The following is a 27351-nucleotide window of genomic DNA, read 5'->3' as shown; positions in this document are numbered from 1 at the left end:
CGGCCATACACAGTGCAGATTTATTTCCTGCAACCCAAAATTTGCTTGATTCCCCCATCAACACAGACAGTGTTGATAGGGGAATCCCTCCTGCCGAGTCATTGTATTCTCCCGGCAGTGATTATTGCTAGCGGCTATACCAGTTGCAAGATCTGGCAGGTTGGTTGCACCCAAGTTGATCGATCAATCAACTTGGTAAATTCAGCCTGCCCATACATGGTTTTGAATCTCAGCCAGCCTTAATTAGCTGGGGTCTGAAAGTCACGTTGGTGAGGGCTTGGCTTACAAAACTAGACTGGAATCCCATTTTTTCCGCTTTTACTTCAAATTAAAGGGCTGCAGGTCTGTTGGCCAAGCATATCATTAAGTGTCTAATTAAAGAGCTCAGATTAGTGTAAACTACACAACTGCAGAAATGTGCAAAGAGCCTAATCTGTAACTCAGTTTCAACTTTGTAACAGTCTTCGAAAAGAAGACATAAAAGGATTATTATTGAAGGTCCTTGGTGTTCCTCACCAGGGGCTCTAGAATAAGGCCCGAGTTTTTCTCCTCACTCTCCTCGCTATACAAGTCGTGGTTTTTGATATAGTCCAATACTAGGTCAGGCAAAAGATACCGGACACTCATTCCTCTCCGTAAGGCCCGCCGGACTTTGGTGGAAGAGATGTCATTGGTGATCCACTCTTGCACCAAATGAATATTGTGCCTGTACTTCCAGAGGACGTCCGACTCGTAGATGAACTTCTGCGCGTCACTCCCTATCCTGGTGATACAGACCAGACCAAAAGAAGACACAATCTCCACTATGTGTTCAGGCTTCCACAGGTTGGGGGTTCCAAGCGATTCCAACATGTCCGCCCCACACAGCAGCTTCACCTGAGGGACAGCTGGAAGACACAACACAAAAAAAAAAAAAAAAATATATAAGATGGTAAAAAAGTGATATGGTTAATAATTATTCCCGCTGGAAACTAGTGATACCACAAGACACAACTAATGCAGCTATTTTGTATATAGCACCATTAGAAGGCTGGAGTAACCGGCCGGTTCACCAGAAACTAGTGACGTTAGAGCTGCATGATTAATCGTTATCGCAATTATTTTCCCCTTTGCAATCTTGACAAAGCATTTTCCCGATTCTTTCTATGCAGAGAATTCTCTGCTGAAGCCGACAGCTGTCAAAAAACAGAACAAAACAAAAAAAAAAAAACAAAAAACAAAAAAACAAAAAACAAAACAAAACAAAAAAAACAAAAAAAAAAAAAAAAAACAGACGCAGAACTATAAACATTGTAATGTTTTGTCCTTAGATCAACGGAATGAACTTCGGTCTGTAAATGAGGGAAGTTTAACCACTTAAAGACTAAACCTTTTTTCTGACACTTGTTGGTTTCAAGTTAAAAATCATTATTTTTTGCTAGAAAATTACTTAGAACCCGAAAAACATTATATATATATATTTTTTTTTTAGCAGAGACCCTGGAGAACGAAATGGTGGTTGTTGCAATATTTTATGTCACACCGTATTTGCACAGCGGTCTTTCAAATGCAATTTTTTGGAAAAAAAAATACACTTTAATGATTTAGAAAAAAAAACTAAACAGTAAAGTTAGCCCAATTTTTTTGCATAATGTGAAAGATGATGTTACGCCGCGAGAATCGTAAGAGAATCGTGATCTTTATTCTAAGCAAAAAATTCTCATTTTGGCCAGATGGACATTTTTTGGGGGGGGGGGGGGGGGGGATTTACTAAAATGGTAGAGTGCAAAATCTGGTGCAACTGAGCATTCAAACTAATCAGCTTCCAGGTTTTATTGTTGAAGTGGAACTTCACCCTCCTCCCACCCACCCCTCCTCCGCTGCAGAAAGAGAAAATAGTTTTTTTTTGTTTGTCCTTTATTTATTTATTTATTAATTTTTCTGTAAAAAAGGGCTGGCCTGCCCTCCCATGCATGTCAATCCTCTAGGCCAGGGATATGCAATTGAAGGACCTCCAGCTGTTGCAGAACTACAAGTCCCATGAGGCATAGCAAGACTCTGACAGCCACAAGCATAACACCCAGAGGCAGAGGCATGATGGGACTTGTAGTTTTGCAACAGCTGGGAGGTCCGCTAATTGCAGATCCCTGCTCTAGGCGAATGACGTGAACTTTGCCCGCATCACCTCCTGGGATATGTACGTCTCATATCCCAGGAGGCATAGTCCTTCATTGGGAATAGAGGAGGGGGCGGGGCCAGGCAGCGCATTATCAGTGAAGCCGCTGGCTTAACCCAGAAGCGCCAGCAGAAGTCACAGAAAAATACGGTGGCCTGGGACCCTGGGGGAGTTGTGCAGAGAAGAGGTAGATCAACGCTGGATCTGCCGGGCGGGTGAGTACCTTAAATGTGCAGGACCTGCAACCAGGTAAGTGGAGGTTAAAAAAAAAAAATAAAATGATTAAACAAGCTGAAGTCAGCTGCACCAGATTTGGTGTGTACCGGTTTTAGTAAATCTCCTCCTTTGTGTAATGAATCAGCATTCCTGAAAACTAAAGCAAACCTTTGTTCTGTCCATGCAAAACAAGCAACCAGGTTCTCTTTAAAAAAAGATTAAAGCGTTGCTAAACCCACAACTAGTAGCATTCTAGGCCAGTATTTCTTAACGCCAGTCCTCAAGGCGCCCCAACAGGTCATGTTTTCAGACTTTCCATTATTTTGAACAGGTGTGATTTGATCAGTTTCACGGCCTTAGTAATTACCACAGCCGTTTCATCTGAGGGAGATCCTGAAAACATGACCCATTGGGGCGCCTTGAGGACTGGAGTTGAGAAACACTGATCTAGGCTGAAGGGACTGGATTTGTCAAAAAAGAGAAAACAATTATATTCTAAGACACATTGTGAGAAGCTCACAGTATGCAGTGAAATCAGAATAATTTCAGTACAGGAATGGAGCCGGTAAAACTGCAGGACTTAAAGTGTTGCTAAACCCACAACAGTAAAATCAGTCTGTATATGCAGTAACGCATGCTTGTTATACTCACTGTGGAACCTAAGGGGTTAATCCTCTGCATGGTGTAAAAAGGCTGTTTGATCCTGTCTTCTCTGATCCTCCCCTTCTTCCACAGTCCCCAAGCCATCTCCTGATAGTACAGAGCCTTGGGGGCACTCTGCACATGCTCAGTTTGGTGTGTATTGCTAGAGATTTTTTTTTCTTGGAAGGTTGCATGTGATCGGCACAGGGCCAAATCAGCACTGTCCAGACAGAGGGTCAGGGGTCGTGCAGCATCATAGGACAGTCAGAGGAGAATGAAAATTCCTCCTAACGCATTTTCCCAAAAATAAGCCCGGGTCTTGTATTAATTTTGGCAACAAAAGACACAGTAGGGCTCATTTTCAGGGTAGGTCTTACCATGTAATGTACCGTCTCCTCTCCCCCTCTCCCTCCCTGCCTGTCAGGAATCCCCAGTGTGAAAAGGTTTGCAAAATCCTATAATCCACTCTATTACAGTAGTATATAATGTACAGTGTGTGTGTTTCTGTAATATAATTGTGCCAAATACCTTTGTTATAGCGCCTCTATGCGCTTCCGTGACGCACCGGAGCTCTCTTTCCCGCTCTGAGCACCGCAGGGGTGGGGGGTGGGGAGCAGAGATCCTCCGCTGACAGCTGGGAGAAGAGGTAGGAGAGCAGCGGGAGGTCAGCTGAGCGGCGCTGTAACAAAGGTATTTGGCACAATTATATTACAGAAACACACATTGTACATTATATACTACTGTAATAGAGTGGGTTATAGGATTTTAAACTAGGGCTTATTTTCGGGGTAGGGCTTATAATGCAGCCTTCATGGAAAATAACGCTAGGTCTTATTTTCGGGGGTAGGGCTTATTTTCATGGTAACACGATACAAGCTTTAACCAGTGCTTGGCCAGACACTGATAGAAGTCACAAGACTGCTATATACTACTAAAGAGAAAAAGTATTTAGCAGTTTATATTTACTAAAATAACTGCATTTCCATGTTCTGTGTACTGTGGGAGACCAGATATAGTGAATGCAGAGTCCTGGGTTTAGTAACACTTTAATTCACTTTTCACAAATGACACCAAGGTGAACTCAAAACTCCCTCTCCACCCCTCTGGTCTCTGCTGCATGTACCTTATGTGATCCTCATCTTCCCCTGCCCTCCTTTTGAGGCTCATATCTTTCGTGACGATGTCGCCAAAAATAAAAAATGAATAATAAAAAAAAAAAAAAAAAAAAAAAAAGATTCAGCGGTCAGCGTGGTCATGTGGCTAGCGCTGACCAATGAGCGCTCGCCATTGCTCAGATTATGCCCTTACACAGTCTCCAGGGCTGTGCACTGATATCCTAAAGTGATGGATCATTATCCAGATGGAGAGGGCGATGGAAGATGGGGATCTTATAAGAAAAATGCAGCATGGATCAGAGGGGTGGGGGGTTAGTTGACACTTTTTCATTTTTTGTAAAAAGCTGAACTAACTCTTTAATAACCCCCGCCCAGCAATACACGCTCCTTGTAGCTGAATGGATCACAGTGGGGAGGAGGCGAGCGAGGACACTTAAGTTGGAGCATACATAGCGCTGAGAACTCTCCATCGGGCTCCTAAATGACAGTGCTAGGCCAATGAGTGAAGACCAGCACTATGACATAAGAAGAAGGGGCGTAATGTCACATGTTCCTCACTACCCAGATGTGTCAGGTATTTCCTTTCCTCCTGGAAGCTGCAGAGTGATGGGGGAGTGAAGAAAAAGGGAGTATGTGCTGCTGTCGAAAGGAAGCATTAACCACCTGACCTCCGGAAGATTTACCCCCCCCCCCCCTTTCATGACCAGACCATTTTTTGCGATACGGCACCAAGTTATTTTAACTGACAATTGCACGGACATGCAATGCTGTACCTAAATAAAATTTATGTCCTTTTTTTCATACAAGTAGAACTTTCTTTTGGTGGTATTGGATCACCTCTGCGTTTATTTTTTGCATTATGACCAAAAAAAGACCAACAATTTTGAAAAAAAAAGAAATAATATAAAACAATAATATTTTTTACTTTCTGCTATAAAACAGCCAATAAAAAAAAATATGAAAAATTTCTTCATAAATATGTATTCTGCTACATATTTTTGGTAAAAAAAAAAAAAATTCCAAAAAGTGTATATTGATTGGTTTTCACAAAAGTTAAAGCGTCTACATATGGGAGAATATATAATTTATATATATAATTTTTTACTAGTAATGGTGGCGATTAGTGACTTTTAGCGGGACTGCAATATTGCGGCGGACATTCGGACACTGACTGGCGCTTTTTGGGAACCTGTGAAACTAATACAGTGATCAGTGCTAAAAATATGCACTGTCACTGTACTGATGACACTGGCTGGAAAGAGGTTAAAGTGGAGTTTTACCCAAAAGTGAAACTATCGCTTAGCTGATTCTTCCACCCCTCTGGTGCCACATTTGGCATCTTTCCTGGGGGGGGGGGGGGGGGGGGGAGAGGGGAGCGGGTACAGGCAGGTTTTTGACAGGTGTCCGGAAATGTTGGATCACAGGTGTGTGTGTGTGTGTGTGTGTGTGTGTGTGTGTATATATATATTTTTAATAAATAAACAGGTCATACTTACCTGCTCTGTACAATGGTTTTGCACAAAGCAGCCCAGATCCTCCTCTTCTGGGTTCCCTCACCAGCAGTTCTGGTTTCTCCTGTTTTCCGAGCACCCTCCTATAAAGCTGCAAGGGATTGGGCCCAGGTAAGTATTTGGGGGGATGGGGGGGAGCTGCACCTAAAAGTTTTTTTACCTTAATGCACAGAATACATTAAGGTAAAAAACCTTTAGCCTTTACAACTACGTTATCATCTGTAATGTTCTCTAATCCTAAAGGACTGTGTATTGGTTCACTTTGTTTATAGTCAGGACAAAACACACAAAAACAGTTGATAACAGCCTATGTGTGCATGGACACATAGGATAACACGATGGGGAGTTTATTAACTTTAGAGAAAAAAAAAATGTCTGAAGCCAAAACCAGCAGCTGTAAAAACGTCCAGCGTGCACAAGGTCAGATAAATTATAGCAGTTGAAGATTTTGAATTCCCATATTTAAAACAACAGTTTGAGCTCTCTGCTCCCGTTCATGTGTTTCTCAATTTCGCCTGAAAGTAAAAAGCCTGTCTACAGGGCTCTATAGCTCAAGCTGAAATTTAATACAGCAGTTCTAATAGAGTCTTGCATTTCTCAATTTTTTTTTTGGAGCATCACAAAGTCCTTGGTTGTTACATCTTACCTCTGCTCTCTGAACAGTTATGGTCAGGGACGTCTTGGCAGTTATCCCTCTTCCTTTTGTTACCCTTCCTGCACCCAGATTTCTTATCCAGGTTCCCTCCATTATTCATACCCACAAGCTGCTGCTGGTGATGCCTGAAAAAGATATAAAAAGTTATTTAAAAAAAAAAAGCAAAAAACAATTCTTTCTTTGGCATATGCAAAAGGTCTCCACAATAAGGACATGAGAGATGTGAGCGACTAAAAGTCACAGCAGGCTTTGTCAGCTGCTGACTTTTAGGGCATGCTGTGATTTCTAGTTCCTCGATACAATAGAGGGTATTGGTTTGCCTTTATGGGTTACCTTAAAACTGCTACAGTCTCAGTCCAGTCCTTTTTCAAACACTCCCACGGGTCGACTTTTATCCAATCTGATGTCTGAGTCGCCAGTTGGACCATTGACAGCCGATGTGGCCCCTCGACTAGGCCTTTCTTTTTGTATCCATCGCTCACAGGAGATATAATACCTTTTACTACCTTATAGTTTCCTGTTTGGGGAAAATCAACAAAATTACATATAGGACAATTAGCCACTTACATAATACTCAATGAAAAATTGAGGTTCAGGAATACAGGAAGCTGAAGACAATCCAGCAACTTGGGTCAGGCAGAGGCAGTCCTTTATAGGCCAGCAGGGGGGATCCATCTGTCACATGATGGCGCCTACGGTGCCCATATCTTCTACTGGCAAGACTGCCAATACTTCCACGGCCATTTCCCTGACAGCTTGAAAGGAAGCCATCCGTTGTATACAACTGTCATGTGACCTGCTGTGATTGGTTACAGCAGTCACATGGTACTGGCAGCGGGCCGGTACAGTGATCAGTCATCGGCTGTGTCTGGTGGACGCAGCTGGTGACAGATCTTGCTGCCACGCGGGTCACGATCTGGGAGGACATCATATGACGTCTGCCTGGATTGGCGAGAGGTTCTCACCGACGTCATTATGCTATACACGGGGCGGGAACCGGTTAAATACAACTTTTTCAAAACTTTCTTGCCACATGGCAGCAGGATTGGTGCAAAGATTTTTGACACCCTAGGGCGAAACCTCATTTTGCAGCCCCATTGGCTCCACCCCCTTTGCCTTGCCCATGTGACAGAAGGCACCACTATACAGGAAGCATCGGCTCTGCTTCCTCTAGTGCTGGGCCGCACCTCTAATTACACTACACCGGTCGGACTGAGTTAGTTGCACGCTGCAGCCTGCAGACCCAGAAGGAAACCAGCGGCTGGGCGCCCATAGGCAGCAGTGCGCCCTAGGCGGCTGCCTAGTTTGCCTAGTGGTAGCACCGGCCCTGCATGGCAGCATTTTATGCAACACAGACAAGTGACAGGTACTCTGTATAGTAAACGGTTTAGGTTTTGGGGTACCTGTGGAATGCAGATGGTCCCGCGCCAGTTCAAACAGCCTCAGGTGCTGTACAGTGATCGGGTTAAATGAGCCGGTAGCCAACAGGACAACTTCTGTCCGTTCGTCTGACTTCTCCATGGTATAAGAGGACTCTTGGGAATTCAAGCAGATTGCATCCGGGTTACTTATACAACCTATAAAACAAAAAAACATAAAACTTGTTAAGAGATTGCTGTAAACTTTCTTTTTTGTTTCCTATATTCATGTAGCATTCCATATACACAGGAAACCTTTGCAGAGAACATATAACCATGCAGGTCAGTCTGTGCCGCAAAGAAGCTTACACTCTAATGTCCCCGCTATGTTAGCACATACACTGGGGAAATCTAGATCAGAAGCAAAACTATCCAATCAGTATGTTTTTTGGGTGGCAGGAGACCTGGGAGGTCAACCACACACAAATATATGTAAGGAAAGATCATGGATACCATAAATCAAGTGCTAACCGATGGCCATGGATATGACATGCCCGCTGTCCGTTTACATCCAATTACACCCATATAAGGCCAAAAAACAAAACAAAACAAAAAAACAAAAAAAAAAAACCCCCAAAAAAACAAAACAAAAACACAAAAAGAAAAGTTTGTATCCTTTTCAGTTTTTTTTTTAGGACCTGAAGTGACATATTACAGCTAAAAGTATGTAAACAGATGAACAGATGCATGGCCATGGATTCGTTTGCCTCTTGGACAAAAAGCTGGAAGAAAAAGAAACTGATACACATAAAAGTGACATCTAACCTGTTTGGGACTGATTTAGCAGGGGATCGGTTCATAGAGTTAAACTTAATGCACAGTCTCCAATACCAGAGGACGCCTTTTACAGAGAAACGCGTTGGGCGAAGCTATAGCTGTCATCACATCACGCACAGTGGTGCCGGATGTTTGTTTGGTATACTACCTGCACATTTTGTTTATATGCAAGTGCATCTATCTATAAATAAAAAAAAAAAGGCTTTTAAAAATACTGCACTATGAGGCTTTTGCCCTGTCATGTCTAAATATACACTCACCGGCCACTTTATTAAGTACACCTGTTTAATTGCTTGCGAACACAAACTGATAAGAAGCCAATCACATGGCAGCAACTCAACGCATTCAGGCATCCATGACGTCGTGAAGACGACTTGCTGAAGTTCAAACTGAGCATCAGAATGGGGAAGAAAGGGGATTTAAGTGACTTTGAACGTAGTTGATGGCAGACGGGCTGATCTGAGTATTTCAAAAACTGCTGATCTACTGGGATTTCCACACACAACCATCTCCTCGGGTTTACAGAGAATGGTCCGAAAAAGAGAAAATATCCAGTGAGTGGGAGTTGAGTGGAGGAAAATGCCTTGTTGAGGTCAGAGGAGAATGGGCAGACTGGTTCGAAATGATAGAAAGGCAACAGTAACTCAAATAATCACTCGCTACAACCAAGGTATGTAGAACACTATCTTAGAAAGCACAACGCTTTTTAATTTAATTTAATATGAAAATTCTAATATCATTTGAATGACGTTTAAAAGGTAACTCAGGATTTCGTTTGCAAAGGTAATTTCACATTTTTAAACCTTGACTTGCCTACACAGAGTCCTGACCTACATTTGTGAGGTCAGGCACTGATGTTGGATGAGAAGGCCTGGCTCGCAATCTCCGCGAGCCAGGGGTGGAGGAACTTGACTGGCCTGCTCAGAGTCCTGACCTCAACCCCATAGAACACCTTTGGGATGAATTAGAGTGGAGACTGAGAGCCAGACCTTCTCGTCCAACATCAGTGCCTGACCTCACAAATGCTCTTCTGGAAGAATGGTCAAACATTCCCATAGACACACTCCTAAACCTTGTGGACGGCCTTCCCAGAAGAGTTGAAGCTGTTATAGCTGCAAAGGGCAATCCAACTCAATATTGAACCCTACGGACTAAGACTGGGGTGCCATTAAAGTTCATGTGCGTGTAAAGGCAGGCGTCCCAATACTTTTGACAATATAGTGTGAGATTCCAAGAGGTCAAACTCACGACTTCTATTAAAAAAAAAAATACATCTCATGATGTCCTGCAGAACACTGTACTGTATATCCCAGTGCAATAAAAGATACACCCCATGGTGAGCGATGGACAGACAGAGATAATAGACGACGGTGACATGACACAGATAAGCGCGGTCACATTGGTGACACAACACAGTGATGTTGTAAAGCAGTCTGCTGGGGGAAGTTACACAACACACTGTACAATGTTACTGTGCCACACTGACCCGTCCCCATTGTGTTGGGAAATGAAGCAATAAGGCTAGAGGTAACAGACATCCCATAGCAGGCAATCGTTTCATCATGGGGGTCACATCGACTAATGAGATGTAATAGTGCAGATCCTGCTGCCCTCCATGGTGAAGGGTGAAGCCAATGCTGCATACATAAAACTTCTATATAGGACTACAAAAGTGAAAGTGGAAAAAAAAAAAAAAAAAAAAACACAAAAAAAAACCTCATTTATTCAATCTCAGAGGAAACAGAAGAATAGGTCAGTTACAGAGAAAACGTACCTAATCCCTATGAGTGTTCTCACCAGAGGAGCGAGGCTGAGATCCAGACTTCTACTGGAAGCCTTGTTGGCTTTACCATTGATGGTGCCTTCTCCTTCTCCCGATGTCTGTGCCAGTTCTCTGCACTGAGCCCCCTTCTTCCCTACATCGCCCGACCAGTTTTACCAGTACCGGTTTCTGGGGTAAACCCCGCCCATTTCCTGGAAAACCACGGGTGGAGTTTTTGAAGGCCATCTCCAAGCAAAATGTTTTGTTTCGTTTTAGATTTAGTGAGAAAGAGTTATGCTGGCCATACAGGGTTCTGTTTTTTTTTTTTAGTCCAGCAGGTGTGTTAAATGAAAAAAAAACAAAAAAAAAAACAAAAAAAAAAAAACACACACACACACACACACACCAGGTTCCCCTATCCACACATTAGAGGTGGATGGAGGAATCCTCCCCGCGGTGTCATCGTATTCAGACAGCGGAGACCTCCCCCCCGCCCTACTGTCAGAATACACAGATCAGTGCTGCAGCCACTGATTGAGCGGCTTTTATCTGATAGGGCGGTTAAAGCGGGTCTCCACTCTCCAAAATGTTATTCCTCCACTCCATCAGTGGTCTCCAAGCCTCAGCCCTCGCCCTTTGCATACATTTATCTGGCCTTTGGGGCACAATTCCTCCCACTGATACCAACTGATAAAGGCACTATCCCTTTCACTGACACCAACAATGGGGCAAGAATTTCTGCACTGCCACCAACAGTGGGGCACCATCCCACCCACTGACACCAATGATGGGGCACTAGTCCTCCCACTGACACCAACAATGGGGCACAATTCCTCCCACTGATACAAGGCACTATCCCTCGCACAGACTTCAACCATCGAGTAATAATTCCTCTACTGACACCAACAATGGGGCACGATTCCTCCCACTGACACCAACGATGGGGCACGATTCCTCCCACTGACACCAACAATGGGGCACGATTCCTCCCACTGACACCAACAATGGGGCACGATTCCTCCCACTGATACAAGGCACTATCTGTCGCACAGACTTTAACCATCGAGCAATAATTCCTCTACTGACACCAACAATGGGGCACCATTCCTCCCACTGACACCAACGATGGGGCACGATTCCTCCCACTGACACCAATGATGGGGCACGATTCCACTCACTGACACCAACAATGGGGCACTGTTATTTCCACTGACACCAACAATGGGTCACCATTCCTCCCACTGACACCAACGTTGGGGCACTATTCCTCCCACTGACACCAATGATGGGGAACGATTCCTCCCACTGACGCCAACGATGGGGAACGATTCCTCCCACTGACGCCAACGATGGGGCATGATTCCTCCCACTGACACCAACGATGGCGCTCCATTCCTCCCACTGACACCAACGATGGGGCACCATTTCTCCCACTGACATCAACGATGGGGCACCATTCCTCCCACTGACCCCAACGATGGGGCACCATTCCTCCCACTGACCCCAACGATGGGGCACCATTCCTCCCACTGACACCAACAATGGGGCACTAATGCTCTGACACCAATGATGGGGCATGATTCCTCCCACTGACACCAATGATGGGGCACTATTCCTCCCAGTGATATTAAATATAAGACCCTACTCCTGATGGTCAGGTCAGAATTTGGTGTAAATATCACCGGTTCAGGCTGGTGGTGGTGTAATGGTGGGGGGATATTTTCTTTGCACACTTTGGGCCCCTTAGTACCAATTGAGCATCGTTTAAACCCCACGGCCTACCTGAGTATTGTTGCTGACCATGTCCATCCCTTTATGACTACAGTGTCCCCATCTTCTGATGGCTCCTTCCAGCAGAATAATGCACCATGTCACAAAGCTCCAATCATCTCACCACTGGACAATGAGGTCCCTGTACTCCAATCATCTCACCACTGGACAATGAGGTCCCTGTACTCCAATCATCTCACCACTGGACAATGAGGTCCCTGTACTCCAATGTACATGATACACCACATCTCATCCAATAGAGAACCTTTGGGATGTGGAGGAACGGAGATTGGCATCATGGATGTGCACCTGACAAATCTGTAGCAACTGCGTGATGCTATCATATCACTATGGAGCAAAATCTGAGGAATGTTTCCAACACCTTGTTGAATCTATTCCACGAAGAATGAAGGCAAAAAGGGGGTCCAACCCGGGACTAGCAAGGTGTACCTAATAAAGTGGCCGGTGAGTGTATGTCTTCTGCATTTTGGAGCACTGCGATCTGTTGTGATTTTTGCTGTAATTAGATAACAAGCATACAAAAAAAAAAAGTATGCAAACTGCGCACCAATGAACAAAAAATAAAACTCACCTCTATCACTGGTAGCTCCGGGAGCCTCGGACCAAACGTGGTCATCATTACAGGACATGACAAATCCCCTCGTTTGATGGCCCCCCTGTCTGCTAGATAACCCAGAGTAGACACTAAGGTCACAGCGGGGGCCGTACTTCCTGACTCCGGGACACAGGGCCCGGGCTATTCCGGAAAATCCCAGCGTACCGACATAGAGGGGGCAGATCATGCTAAACATGCAGGGCTAGTTCCCCATCTCTCATAGAAAGATATCCTTCTGGGCAAAAGGGAGAAAACTGCAAATAACAAAAAACACGAAAACAAAAATTACCTGTCTGAAAATTAAGAATAAAACAAAACAAAATAAAAACAAAATGAAAATAATGAAAAATAATAACACAGGATAAAAAGGAAACAAAAAAACATAAAAGTGTGAGGTTGGACATACACATGGAGATTTCAGCACGTGGGATGAGCAAAGAGAAGTCACTGAATTCCAACATCCACGATCAGGATCCCGGAGAGTGATGAGCACTGATGATCGGTGCTCTGATTATCTGTGTAAATTTCCCCGGTCAGACTTGCCCGCTACTAGCTCTCCTCTCCTCCTGTAACAGCGCTTAGCAGCAAAAGGGTCGCTGGATCAAATCCCAACACTACCTGCCTGGAGTTTGCATGTTCTCCCTGTGTCTGCGTGGGTTTCCTCCGGGGACTCCGGTTTCCTCCCACACTCCAAAGACATGCTGGTAGGTTAATTGGTTCCTGTCCAAATTTGCCCTAGTATATGAATGTGAGTTAGGGGGACCTTAGATCCTAAGTGCCTTGAGGGTAGGGACTGATGTGAATGTACAATGTATATGTAAAGTGCTGCGTAAATTGACGGCGCTATATAAGTACCTGAAATAAAAATTTTTTTAAAAATGTGATCCGCTGTGATTGGACTCAGCTGATCACATGGTACGGGGCTGCTGTAATTGGCCCTGTACCACAACCTGTGAACAGCTGGACACTCTCCCAGAATGAGAAAATCGCACTGCTGAAAAAAAAAAAAAAAAAAACAGCAGCTACACATACTGCAGCTGCTGGCTTTTAATAATAGGACACTTACCTGTCCTGGAGTCCAGCGATGTCGGCACCGCAGCTGATTTTTCCCATCAGCTGTCGGGTGCATGCCATCACAAGTAAGGGTACCCGGCAGTGTAGCCTCACGGCTTCACGCCGGGAACCCTACTGCGCATGCGCGAGGCTTCGCTCCTTTCTCCTACTGGCCCGGGAAGAGGAGGGAGCCGAGCCATCAAATTCTGCTGCTGTGGCTCCCGGAAGTGGGAACAGGATACCTGTCAAAGACAAGTATCGTGTGTCCCCCCCCCCCCCCCCCCCCCGAAAGGTGCCAATTGTGGCACCCGAGGGGGGAGGAAACAAATGAGCGGAAGTTCCACTTTTGGGTGGAACTCTGCTTTAAAAAGAGAATCTCTACCAAAAATAAATGAATAAAAGTCAGCAGCTATAAATATAAAATACCATAGCTGCTGACTTAAAAAGGACACTTGTCCAGGGATCCAGTACTGTCTTCACCTGGGCCATTCTTACCCAGTCTTCAGGTCCCTGGCACTGCCTTCTGGTGGTGAGGCCTCCCAGAAGGTTGCAGGCAAAGGAGGGCCTAGGCCAAGGGTTTCCAAACTTTCTAAACAGTCCTTCAGACTTAAGGGGGGCCAGAGTGGCCAGTGAAAGTCAAAAAATGTCCCAGCAACAGTAGAAGTAAAAAAAAAAAAAAAAAATAAATAAATACATAGTTCCTGTAGCTAGTAGAAGGAGAAATAGTGCCCCATCACTGGTGTCAGTGGGAGGAATAGTGCCCCATCACTGGTGTCAGTGGGAGGAATAGTGCCCCATCATTGGTGTCAGTGGGAGGAATAGTGCCCCATCACTGGTGTCAGTGGGAGGAATAGTGCCCCATCACTGGTGTCAGTGGGAGGAATAGTGCCCCATCACTGGTGTCAGTGGGAGGAATAGTGCCCCATCACTGGTGTCAGTGGAAGGAATAGTGCCCCATCATTGGTGTCAGTGGGAGGAATAGTGCCCCATCACTGGTGTCAGTGGGAGGAATAGTGCCCCATCATTGGTGTCAGTGGGAGGAATAGTGCCCCATCATTGGTGTCAGTGGGAGGAATAGTGCCCCATTGTTGGTGTCATTGAGAGGAAAAAAAAAGTTAAAGAGGAAGGGGCAGGAGGCAGACGTTCCACTTTATGATTCTGCAGCAGTTCAGCCAGCAAGGGTGCATTGGATAAAAAATTGTATTGGGCAATAATTCAGTGCCTATAGGGCAGGCAAGACAGCCCCAAATAACAATTTCACGGTACAATGGTACAGCATCAATGTTTTCTGTGTAAAGCTGGGTATACACACTCCACCCCACTGTGCCACTGTATTTGGACAGCAGGGACTCCTTTGGTATCAGATACACTGATCAGTGCTGCAGCCAATCAGCTAATCGAATGAAAGTTGTTTAACAGAAGTTAAGTACCAACTGACTTTTGTTGAACAGGGAGGACCATACAGATCAAACCTGGGCCGGTCACTTCTTTCATATATATAAAAATCTGTTTTTTTTTGCTAGAAAATTACTTAGAACCCCCCCAAACATTATATGTTTTTTAACAGAGGCCAGAGGAAAAAATAAATAAATAAATAAATAATATAGCGGTTCTTTTCAATTTTTTATGTCACACAATTTTTCTTCAGCAATTTTCCAAACGCAATTTTGTTGAAAAAAAAAAAATTTATATATATATAAATTTTTTCGTGAAATATGAAAGATGATGTTACACTGAGTAAATAGACGTCCAACATGTCACGCTTTAAAATTGGTTCGTGGCGCCAAACTACAGTACTTAAAAATCTCCACAGGCGATGCTTTAAACATTTCTACAGGTTACCAGTTTAGAGTCAGAGGAGATCTAGTGCTAGAATTGTTGCTCTCACTCGGACGTTCACAGCAATACTTCATATGTGTGGTTTGAACACCGTTTACATACGTGGGCATGACCTACGTACGCGTTCTGTGTGCGAGCACGGGGGGAGGGGACAGGGGCGCTTTAAAATTTTATTCCATTTTTTAAAATGTTTACATGGAGTCTTTAAATTTTTGTTATGGCAAAAAATGTAAACATCTCTTGCGATAACAATACAGCATGACAGCCCCCAAATCTCTCCTCTACTTCTAAAAGCAAAAAAGAATAAAAAATAAATTTTTTTTTTGATCTTTTGCCCATTTTTGCCTCTACTGCAAGCCACTGGATGGGTCCCGGGCTTTACCAATTGGTCAGGTAATCCTGGGAACCACCAGGAAGTGGCAGGAAGGGAGGGGGGGTGCACTCCGCCCGCTGCTTCTAAAAGCGATGTAGCAGCAAATTTGCCACTCAGACCACTTTTGACTTGTAGAGAATCGCCAGCTGAAAAAGGTAATACCAGGGTTATGGTATATTGCTGCAACCATAACGACGGTATTCCACCTGCTGACCATGACGTCATTTGTCTATGGCCTGGTCGGCAAGTGGTTAAAGGATAACTAAACCTTTGTTTAAAAACAAACATATCATAAAAGCCTCTTCTGTGCAGTTGGTTTTGCACAGTGGCCCCGATCCTCCTCTTCTGGGGTCCCTCAGCGGCGCTCCTGGCTCCTCTTCTTCTCGAGTGCCCTTCTTCTCGAGAAAAATGCTCTCCCTCGGGGCACCCGTGCGGGCGCGCTCCCGTGTCCTGCTGCTGCGTCTATTGACACAGACAGTAGGACTCGGCCCCGCCTCCCCACGTCATTGAATTTGATTGACAGTAGAGGGAGCCAATGGCTGCACTGTTATCAATCTATTCAATCAGGACCTGATACAGTAAAAAAAAAGGGGGGGGGGGGGTGTGTTGCAATATAGAAGGTTTTTCACCTTAATGAATAGAATGCATTACCCACTTGCCGACCGGTTCACGCCAACATACGGCGGCAAAGTGGTTCGTTCCTGCGAATCACCGTATCTTTAAGGGCGATAGCAGGTGCGCTGCACGGCGGGGAACCCGATGTGCGTGGCCAGCGGGCATGATTTCCACCGGCCACGCGCGATCGCATGCACGAGAGCAGGAACAGGGATTTGTGTGTGTGTGTGTGTGTGTGTGTGTGTGTGTGTGTGTGTGTGTGTGTGTGTGTGTGTGTGTGTGTAAACACACAAATCCCTGTTCTGTCAGGAAAGAAGAGACATATCGCTTGTTCTTACTAAGAGCCCTTGCACACTGGGGCGGTTTGCAGGCGCTATTGCGCTAATAATAGCGCCTGCAAACCGCCCCGAAAGTGCCGCTACTTTCATTCCAGTGTGCAAGCCCCAAGGGCTTGCACACTGGAGCGATGCGCTGGCAGGACGGTAAAAAAAGTCCTGCTAGCAGCATCTTCGGAGCGGTGAAGGAGCGGTGTGTATACCGCTCCTTTACCGTTCCTGCCCATTGAAATCAATGGGACGGTGCGGCTATACCGCTGGCAAAGCGCCTCTGCAGAGGCGCTTTGCGGTGGTATTTAACCCTTTCTCGGCCGCTAGCGGGAGGTAAAACCGCCCCGCTAGCGGCCGCATACCGACGGTAAAACGCCGCTAATAATAGCGGCGTTTTACCGCCGACGCCGCCCCCCGCCCCAGTGTTCAAGGGCTCTAAGTAGGAAAAACGATATGTCTCTTCCTATAGTCAGTCCGATCCCCTCACAGTTAGAACACACTGAGGGAACACCATTTTGTTTGGGTACAACGTTGCATGACCGCACAACTGTCAGTTAACCACTTCAGCCCCGGAAGGATTTACCCCCTTCCTGACCAGAGCACTTTTTACAATTCGGCACTGCGTCGCTTTAACTGCTAATTGCGCGGTCATGCAATGCTCTACCCAAACGAAATTTGCGTCCTTTTCTTCCCACAAATAGAGCTTTCTTTTGATGGTATTTGATCACCTCTGCCGTTTTTATTTTTTGCGCTATAAACGGAAAAAGACTGAAAATTTTGAAAAAAAATGATATTTTCTACTTTTTGTTATAAAAAAAATCCAATAAACTAAATTTTAGTCATACATTTAGGCCAAAATGTATTCGGCCACATGTCTTTGGTAAAAAAAATGTCAATAAGCGTATATTTATTGGTTTGCGCAAAAGTTATAGCGTCTACAAACTAGGGTACATTTTCTGTAATTTACACAGCTTTTAGTTTATGACTGCCTATGTCATTTCTTGAGGTGCTAAAATGGCAGGGCAGTACAAACCCCCCCCAAATGACCCCATTTTGGAAAGTAGACACCCCAAGGAAATTGCTGAGAGGCATGTTGAGCCCATTGAATATTTATTTTTTTTGTCCCAAGTGATTGAATAATGACAAAAAAAAAAAAAAAAAAAAAAATTTACAAAAAGTTGTCACTAAATGATATATTGCTCACATAGGCCATGGGCATATGTGGAATTGCACCCCAAAATACATTCAGCTGCTTCTCCTGAGTACGGGGATACCACATGTGTGAGACTTTTTGGGAGCCTAGCCGCGTACGGGGCCCCGAAAACCCAGCACCACCTTCAGGATTTCTAAGGGCATACATTTTTGATTTCACTCCTCACTACCTATCACAGTTTTGAAGGCCATAAAATGCCAAGATGGCACAACCCCCCCCAAATGACCCCATTTTGGAAAGTAGACACCCCAAGCTATTTGCTGAGAGGCATGGTGAGTATTTTGCAGCTCTCATTTGTTTTTGAAAATGAAGAAAGACCAGAAAAAAAATTTAAAAAAAATCTACTTTCCAAAATGGGGTCATTTGGGGGGGTTTTGTGCCACCTGGGCTTTCCATGGCCTCCGAAACTGTGATAGGCAGTGAAGAGTGAAATCAAAAATTTACGGCCTTAGAAAGCCTGAAGGCGGTTCTTGGTTTTCGGGGTCCCGTACGCGGCTAGGCTCCCAAAAAGTCCCACACATGTGGTATCCCCGTACTCAGGAGAAGCAACAGAATTTATTTTGGGGTGTAATTTCACAAATCCCCATGGCATGTTTGAGCAATATAACATTTAGTGACAACTTTGTGCAAAAAAAAAAAAAAAAAAAAAAATTTGTCTCTTTCCCGCAACTTGTGTCACAATATAAAATATTCCATGGACTCGACATGCCTCTCAGCAAATAGCTTGGGGTGTCTACTTTCCAAAATGGGGTCATTTGGGGGGGTTTTGAACTGTCCTGGCATTTTATGCACAACATTTAGAAGCTTATGTCACACATCACCCACTCTTCTAACCACTTGAAGACAAAGCCCTTTCTGACACTTTTTGATTACATGAAAAAATTATTTTTTTTTGCAAGAAAATTACTTTGAACCCCCAAACATTATATATTATTTTAAAGCAAATGCCCTACAGATTAAAATGGTGGGTGTTTCATTTTTTTTTTTCACACAGTAATTGCGCAGCGATTTTTCAAACGCATTTTTTGTGGAAAAAACACACTTTTTTAAATTTTAATGCACTAAAACACACTATATTGCCCAAATGTTTGATGAAATAAAAAAGATGATCTTAGGCCGAGTACATGGATACCAAACATGACATGCTTTACAATTGCGCACAAACGTGCAGTGGCAACAAAATTAATACATTTTTAAAAGCCTTTAAAAGCCTTTACAGGTTACCACTTTAGATTTACAGAGGAGGTCTACTGCTAAAATTACTGCCCTCGATCTGACCTTCGCGGTGATACCTCACATGCATGGTGCAATTGCTGTTTACATTTGACTCCAGACCGACGCTTGCGTTCGCCTTAGCGCGAGAGCAGGGGGGACAGGGGTGCTTTTTTTTTTTTTTTTTTTTTTTTTCTTTATTATTTTTTTGCTTTTTTATCTTATTTTTAAACTGTTCCTTTCATATTTTTTTTTAAATCATTTTTATTGTTATCTCAGGGAATGTAAATATCCCCTATGATAGCAATAGGTAGTGACAGGTACTCTTTTTTGAAAAAATTGGGGTCTATTAGACCCTAGATTTCTCCTCTGCCCTCAAAGCATCTGACCACACCAAGATCGGTGTGATAAAATGCTTTCCCAATTTCCCAATGGCGCTGTTTACATCCGGCGAAATCTAAATCCTAAAATGCTCGTAGCTTCCGGTTTCTTAGGCCATAGAGATGTTTGGAGCCACTCTGGTCTCTGATCAGCTCTATGGTCAGCTGGCTGAATCACCGGCTGCATTCTCAGGTTCCCTGTTGAGACAGGAGAGCCAGAGAAAAACACGGAAGACGGTGGGGGGGGGGGGGCATTCCCTCCCACTGCTTGTAAAAGCAGTCTAGAGGCTAATTAGCCGCTAGGATTGCTTTTACATGAAAGCCGACCGCTGGCTGAAAAGAATGATACCAAGATGATACCTAAACCTGCAGGCATCATTCTGGTATAACCACTCAAAGTCGTGAATGGCGTACCTGAAGACAAAAAAATGGTTAACAATAAAGCACAGTAAACGGTAAAGTATAAAAAATTGCATACCTGAAAAGCAAACATGATAAAACATAATAACAATAAAACATTGCAGAATAGAATACAGTAAAAAAGAGCAGAACACCAGAGAGAGAATAGAGAGAGAGAGAACAATAAAACGACAACTATTTTTTTTTATTTTTGTTTGTGTTTTTTTTTTTTTACACTTTTTTTTTGTAACTGTAACTTTTATAACTGTAACCGGTTCCAGGTTCGGGTCTCTCAAAATGCGATGGCATCTTGGGAGACCCTGTGAAAGTGTGCCTAGTCTGTGCAATGCTGTACCCTACGCTAATACTCAACTAGTGAATGGTAGCGTTCAAAACATTCACCAATGCAAAGACCAGGATTGTCAGGACAGGAGGGACAATAATAGCGGGTGTCACGTCTATATACGCGCTTGCTGCAGACACATCTTTTTTGGGGGGGTTCGTTGGGTAGGGGTACTCGGGAGGACATATAAATGCCTCTCATGCAGCCGACTGCATTTGGTTGGGGATGTGAATGGGGGAAATACGGGCGCTGCAGAAGTGGTGGGTTCCCAATTAGGATTGGCGAATGCAGCAGGAAGGGCATTATGGGCACGACGGGCCTGTGTTTGTCTTTTTGGTGGCAGCGGGACACTACTTGTGCTTGCCACCTCACCAGCTTGAACTGCACTTATGGGACTCGCCACGTCACCAAGTGTTACTGCAGTGCTGGTATGACTACGACCGGGGTGTACTAGGCCGCTGGTGCTTGCCAGTTCACCAAAACGCTACAAAAAAAAGTGACAGTGATCGATCGATACTGCACTTGGGTGGGCTGGGCTGGGCCGGGCGGAGGGGCAAAACACAGGTGCTAGCAGGTATCTGGGCTGATCCCACTAACACTGCGTTTTTGGGAACCCTAAACTGCTGGGGACGCTAGTATAGATCTGATCGGATCAGATATTGATCCGATCAGATACTATACCACTAAGGGAGGCGTATGCTGCATGCGTGGGTGTTAGTGCTACTGGCGCTAATCTGACGCTGCCTGGGGCTGGTGCTTGCCAGTTCACCAAAATGCTACCAAAAAAACTGTTAGCGATCGCAGGGATCAGGCCTGACTCTGCGAACGCTGCAGTTATGCGTTTAGTGTTTTGTAAGTGACAGTGATCGATCGATACTGCACTTGGGTGGGCTGGGCGGAGGGGCAAAACGCAGGTGCTAGCAGGTATCTGGGCTGATCCCGCTAACACTGCGTTTTTGGGAACCCTAAACTGCTGGGGACGCTAGTATAGATCTGATCGGATCAGATATTGATGTGTTCAGATACTATACCACTAAGGGAGGTGTACGGTGCGTGTACGGTGCGTGCGTGGGTGTTCGCGGTACTGGCACTAATCTGACGCTGCCTGGGGCGACGCATATCACCGCCGGGCGATCAGGTGGCTAAACCTTTATTCGGTAATAAACGGCGGGTGCCCTGACACTAAAAAAAATAAACGAACTAACCAGCGTCACCCGTAACAGTTATACGGTGATCAGTGGTGAAAGGGTTAACTAGGGGGCAATCAAGGGGTTAAAACATTTATTAGATAGTATATGGGGGTCCCTGTCGCTATAAAACGCTGACAGCGAACCTAAATATTTACGTTCCTAACTAGCGTCACCAGCGACACTAATACAGCGATCAGAAAAATGATCGCTTAGCGACACTGGTGACAGGGGGTGATCAAGGGGTTAAAACTTTATTAGGGGGGGTTAGGGGGGTACCCTAGACCTACAGGGGGCTAATACTAACTGTCTTACCACTGCTAACTGTCACAAACTGACACTATGCAGTAATCAGGAAAAAAACAAAACAAAAAAACCTGCTTGGTGTCAGTTTGTGACAGGGGGGGGGTGATTGGGGGGGATCGGGGGGCGATCGGGGGGGGATCGGGGGTGTTTAGTGTGCCTGGCATGTTCTACTGTGTTGTGTGTGTGTGTTGTGCACTTACTTGTCTTCTCTCCTCGGTGCTGGAACGGAAACTGGCCAGCCGAGGAGAGATGACATCACATCCTCTGCCTCTGTGTACTATACAGAGACAGGGGATGTTTCTCATTGGCTGGGAGCGATCGCGAGGGGGGGGCCACGATCGGATGGTCTCCCCCTCGTCTCTCATCGCTTCCAACCAAATGCCGACCGCCGATGGCACCGGGGGGGGGTCCGATCGGACCCCCCGCCCGCGGGAAGGCAATCACGTACCAGGTACGTGATTTTGCCTGCCCGTGCCGCTCTGCTCACGTATATATGCGTGAGGCGGTCGGCAAGTGGTTAAAGCGACGCAGCGCCGTATCACAAAAAATGGCCTGGTCATTAACCACCTCAATACAAGGCACTTACACCCCCTTCCTGCCCAGACCAATTTTCAGCTTTCAGTGCTCCCACAGTCTGAATAACAATTACTCAGTTCATGCAACACTGTACCCATATAAAACTTGCGTCCTTTTTTTCCACACAAATAGAACTTTCTTTTGGTGGTATTTAATCACTAATGGGTTTATTATTTTTTGTGCTATAAAAAAAAAGACCGTAAAATTTGTGAAAAAAAAAAAGCCTTTTTCTTTGTTTTGGTCATAAAATTTTGCTAATTAGTAATTTTTGGCCAAAATTTATACTGCTACATATCTTTGGTAAAAATAACCCAAATTAGTGTATATTATTTGGTCTTTGTGAAAGTTATAGAGTCTACAAACTATGGTGCCAATCACTGAAAATTGATCATCAGGCCCTCAGTACATCAGGTGAATCTCATTTCTTGAGACACTAACAAGTCAGGAAAGTACAAATACCCCACAAATGACCCCTTTTAGAAAGTAGACATTCCAATGTATTAAGTAAGTAGCATGGTGAGTTTTTTTAAGCTGTAATTTTTTCCCACAATTCTTTGCAAAATGAAGTTTTTTTTTTTTTTTTTATATACAAAATTATCATATTATCAGGTTATTTCTCACACACAGCATATGCTTACAACAAATTACATTCTGCTACTCTTCCCGAGTATGGCCATATCACATGCGTGAGACTTTTACACAGCCTGGCCACATACAAAGGACCAACATTGAAGTAGCACCTTCAGGCGTTCTACGAGCATAAATGACACATCTCATTTCTCAACCACCTATTATACTTTTGAAGGCCTTGGAGCACCAGGACAATGGAATTTCCCACAAATTGACCCCATTTTGGAAAGCAAACACCCCAACGTATATTCTATGAGGCATGGTGAGTCTTTTTAACAAGGGTTCATTTTTTTTCCATAAGTTTTTGGAAAATGTAGAAAAAATTTTTTTTTTTTCTTACACAAAGTTGTCAAATTTATAAGATATTTCTAACACATAGCATGTATATAGCAAAAATAACACCCCAAAATACATTCTGCTACTCTTCCCGAGTATGGATATACCACACGTGTGAGACTTTTACACAGCCTGGCCACATACAGAGGACCAACATTGAAGTAGTACATTCAGGCGTTCTAGGAGCATAAATTACACATCTCATTTCATTCCTACCTATCACACTTTTGAAGGTCCTTGAGCACCAGCCCAGTGGAATTACCCACAAAATGACCCCATTTTGGAAAGCAAACACCCCGACATATATTCTATGAGGCATGGGCTGCAAATAGGTACTCGGGTACTCTCATGGGCTAGAGACAGGTACTCGGGTAACTTGATGGGCTGGTGACAGGTACGCCGATGGGCTGGTGACAGGTACTCCGATGGGCTGGTGACAGGTACTCCGATGGGCTGGTGACAGGTACTCCGATGGGCTGGTGACAGGTACTCGGGTACTCTGATGGGCTGGTGACTGATATTCGGGTACTCTGAAGGGCGGTGACAGGTACTCAAATGGACTGAGACAGGTACTCATATGGACTGACAGGTACTCAGATGAACTGTGACAGGTACTTTGATGGGTGGTGACAGGTCCTCTTTATTGGAGGGGGAGTAATCAGTGTCATTGGTGTACACTGCAAGCGATAACGAGATGTTACCGCAATCTCCTTCTCACACACGATCAGTGTGTGAGGAGGAGAACCCGGTAACATCTCGCGTTACTGCGGTTTGTTGACATTTAGTGATCGGCTGTGAAAGGATCACAGCCGATCACGTGGTAAACAGCCGCCGGCCAATGCCTGTTTATCAGTGTCAGTGACGATTAGTGTTCCCAGGACCACACCGCCACCGACGATCGCGCGCATGCGCCGTGCAAAATGGGGCGGTACCACCTGTGATCGGCCGTAACTTTATCACGGCTGATCAGGTGGTAAACAGCCATGCCCAATGGCTGTTCACCCCCCTCAGTGGTGAGCAGTGTCTCCGTGACACGCCGTCACCGAAGGAACAGGAATGCGCGCATTCGCTGTTTAAATGGACAGACGTCATATGACGCCCGCCCAGAACGAGAGCCACGCCGCCTGGCCGTCATATGACGGCCGCCGGGCAGCAAGCGGTTAAGCAGCCAAATCTTCCGGTCTGTAAGTGGTTAAGGTGAAAAACCACAAGGGTTTACAACCCCTTTAAGATGCATCAGACCCAATAACAGCCCCCCAACGACCAATCACTTTCTGCCTTTGATATTTTCAGTGAATTACCAGAGAATGAAAGGGTGAGGCTGATTGTTTGCTAGGGGCTTAGAACGGTTCTTTCTGAAGACGCTTTTCTATAATCGACTTCTGTTCAATGGCCACCCATGGATCGAAATTCTCCCGGTTCCTGTTGAATCTGACAAATTTCAATCCATGTATGGTTGGCTTTATTTCAGTTTTAAATTGTTGATAAAACTCTGCATTTCCATTTCTCCGAAATTTGTGTCATGAATTTCCAAAGACGGGATAACAAGTAGTACAGAACGGCTTTAATTCCACAAAATATTACTAGAAGAGGAAGATTTCGTAACACATCATGTAGTTATCCTCGTGAGAATGAATCATGTGACAATATAAACTGTTGATTTGGAACCAAAGCAATTGTTCCAGGAGTCACATTTATTTGCTTAATACAAATTTTGATGAGTAAAACTAGTATGAAACCCCAACTCCTTTTTTTTTTTTTTTTTTTTTTTTTTAACTACTTAAGGACCGAACCTCTTTCTAAAATTTGTTGTTTAAAAGTTAAAAAGTTTTTTTATGCTAGAAAATACACTTTTTTGAATTAAAAAAATAAGACAACAGTAAAGTTTGCCCAATTTTTTTTTATATTGTGACAGATAATGTTAACCCGAGTAAATTGATACCCAACATGTCACGCTTCAAATTTTTGCCCGCACGTGGAATGGCGACAAACTTTTACCCTTAAAAGGCGACGTTTAAAAAAAAAAAAAAAATCTACAAGTTCCATGTTTTGAGTTACAGAGGAGGTCTAGGGCTAGAATTATTGCCGTCGCTCTACCGATCGCGACGATACCTCACATGTGTGGTTTGAACACCGTTTTCATATGCGGACGCTTCTCGCGTATGCTCGGCGGGACGGGGCACGTTTAACTCTTTTTGTTTTTCTTATTTATTGTACCTTTTATTTTTTAACTTTACGTGGTTCTGTTAAAAAAAAAAAAAAATGTATATATATATATATATATATATATATATATATATATATATATATATATATATATATATATATATATATATATATATATATATTTTTTTTTTTTTTTTACAGAACCACGTAAAGTTAAAAAATAAAAAGGTACAATAAATAAGAAAAATCAAAGCGGCTGCGCCCGCAATGTTAATTTTACCTGTGATTTATTGTATTTCCTATTTCTTTCTGTACAAGTTAATCTCTGCATGAAAATTTCAATAAAAACTTGTTAAAAAAAAAAAAGAAAAACAAAAAAAGTTAAACGTGCCCTGTCCCGCCGAGCTCGCGTGCAAAAGCGAACATTATATATATATATATATATATATATATATATATATATATAGTCACTTTTATTCCAATTACAAGGAATGTAAACATCCCTTGTAATAGAAAAAAAAGCATGACAGGACCTCTTAAATATGAGATCTGGGGTCAAAAAGACCTCAGATCTCATATTTACACTAAAATGCAATAAAAAAAAAAAAAAAAAAGTTGTCTTTTAAAAAGAAATACAAAAATAAAATTAAAAAAATGGCCCTTTAAGAGCTATGGGTGGAAGTGACGTTTTGACGTCGCTTCCGCCCTGCAATGATATGGAGATGGGTGGGGGTCATCTTCCCCTCACTCTTCTCCATGTCAGGCTAGGGAGAGGATTTGATCACCGCAGCTGCTGCCGACGGCTCCGGTAAGCGGCGGAGCGCGGTGGGAGGGGGGCTCTCTCCCGCCGCGATAAAAGCGATCTCGCGGCGAATCCACCGCAGAGACCATTTTTATCTTGAAGCGGTCCGCCCGCTGAAGAAGAAGAGGATACCTGGGTTATGGCAGCTAGTATAACGACGGTGGGCGGTCCCTAAGTGGTTAAAGTTGAACGTCTGGCACGAGAACTGTCATTTTAAAATATATTTCTCAATAGTCACAAAGGATATAAATCCTTTTTTTGTGATCACAAACACCTTTTCAAGTCCAGATATTACCTTGCAAAAGTAGCGATATCATCATCAGAGTGCTGTCCATAGACTCTGCAGGCTCCACCCACTACAGGTTGTCTGCAGAAAAACTACAGGAGGGGGCGGAGACCAGACCAGTCACACAGGTAGGGAGAGCAGTGAGTGGTCTTTATTACAGGAAGCTCCTGCACAGAGGGGAAGTCTCACACTGGATTACTGCACAGATCTGGAAGAAATACACAAAGCACACCGAGATTCAAGGAAGAATACACATGATGGATGTATGTAGACAACATGTGCCTATCACAGAATTCAGCAGATACACGGGGGCTGTGTGTGTGTGTATTAAAGTTGTTGTAAACCTCAGACATGAAATATGAACAAAGCATTTCTCTCTATAGTGTGTACTTGTCTCAATTAAACCCAGGAGCCTGCAATCACTATATCTGGTCTCCCACAGCACACAGAACATGGAAATACAATAGTTTTAAATGAATATAGACTGCTAAATACATTTCCTCATCAGCAGTATATAGCAGTCTTGTGACTTCTATCAGTGTCTGGTTAAAGCTTGTGGGAGGAGTTTTCATTCTACTCCGACTGTCCTATGAGGCTGCATGACCCCTGACCCTCTGTCTGGACAGTGCTGATTGGTCCTGTGCTGATCACATGCACTCTCCCAAGAAAAAA

At 44.1% G+C, this 27351-nt stretch overlaps 1 protein-coding gene and 1 long non-coding RNA gene across 5 annotated transcripts in view; one reads left to right on the top strand and one right to left on the bottom strand.

Moving 5' to 3' along the window:
• The window catches only part of LOC141111341 (uncharacterized), a 367423-nt gene that overhangs the window by 5651 nt on the left and 334421 nt on the right, over positions 1-27351 (top strand). The gene's annotated exons all lie outside the window — the stretch shown is intronic.
• LOC141111337 (nicotinamide/nicotinic acid mononucleotide adenylyltransferase 1-like) lies at positions 7-26876 on the bottom strand. 4 transcript variants are annotated; one of them, XM_073603535.1, is made up of 5 exons: positions 26689-26876; positions 7698-7871; positions 6628-6811; positions 6286-6419; positions 7-887 (listed from the first exon to the last, which is right to left on the bottom strand). In XM_073603535.1, exons 1-5 carry the CDS (start codon positions 26726-26728, stop codon positions 490-492), a joined length of 930 nt encoding a protein of 309 aa, XP_073459636.1. In that variant the 5' UTR covers positions 26729-26876; the 3' UTR covers positions 7-489. The 4 variants fall into 4 exon arrangements, with proteins under 4 accessions (XP_073459636.1, XP_073459635.1, XP_073459638.1 ...); XM_073603534.1 differs by lacking the exon at positions 26689-26876 and adding an exon at positions 12614-12884; XM_073603537.1 differs by lacking the exon at positions 26689-26876 and adding an exon at positions 10287-10517.

This window comes from Aquarana catesbeiana, linkage group LG10, assembly GCF_042186555.1.
Source record: "Aquarana catesbeiana isolate 2022-GZ linkage group LG10, ASM4218655v1, whole genome shotgun sequence".
Classification (NCBI taxonomy): Eukaryota; Metazoa; Chordata; class Amphibia; order Anura; family Ranidae; genus Aquarana; species Aquarana catesbeiana.
This window is presented reverse-complemented; position numbering and strand designations above follow the sequence as displayed.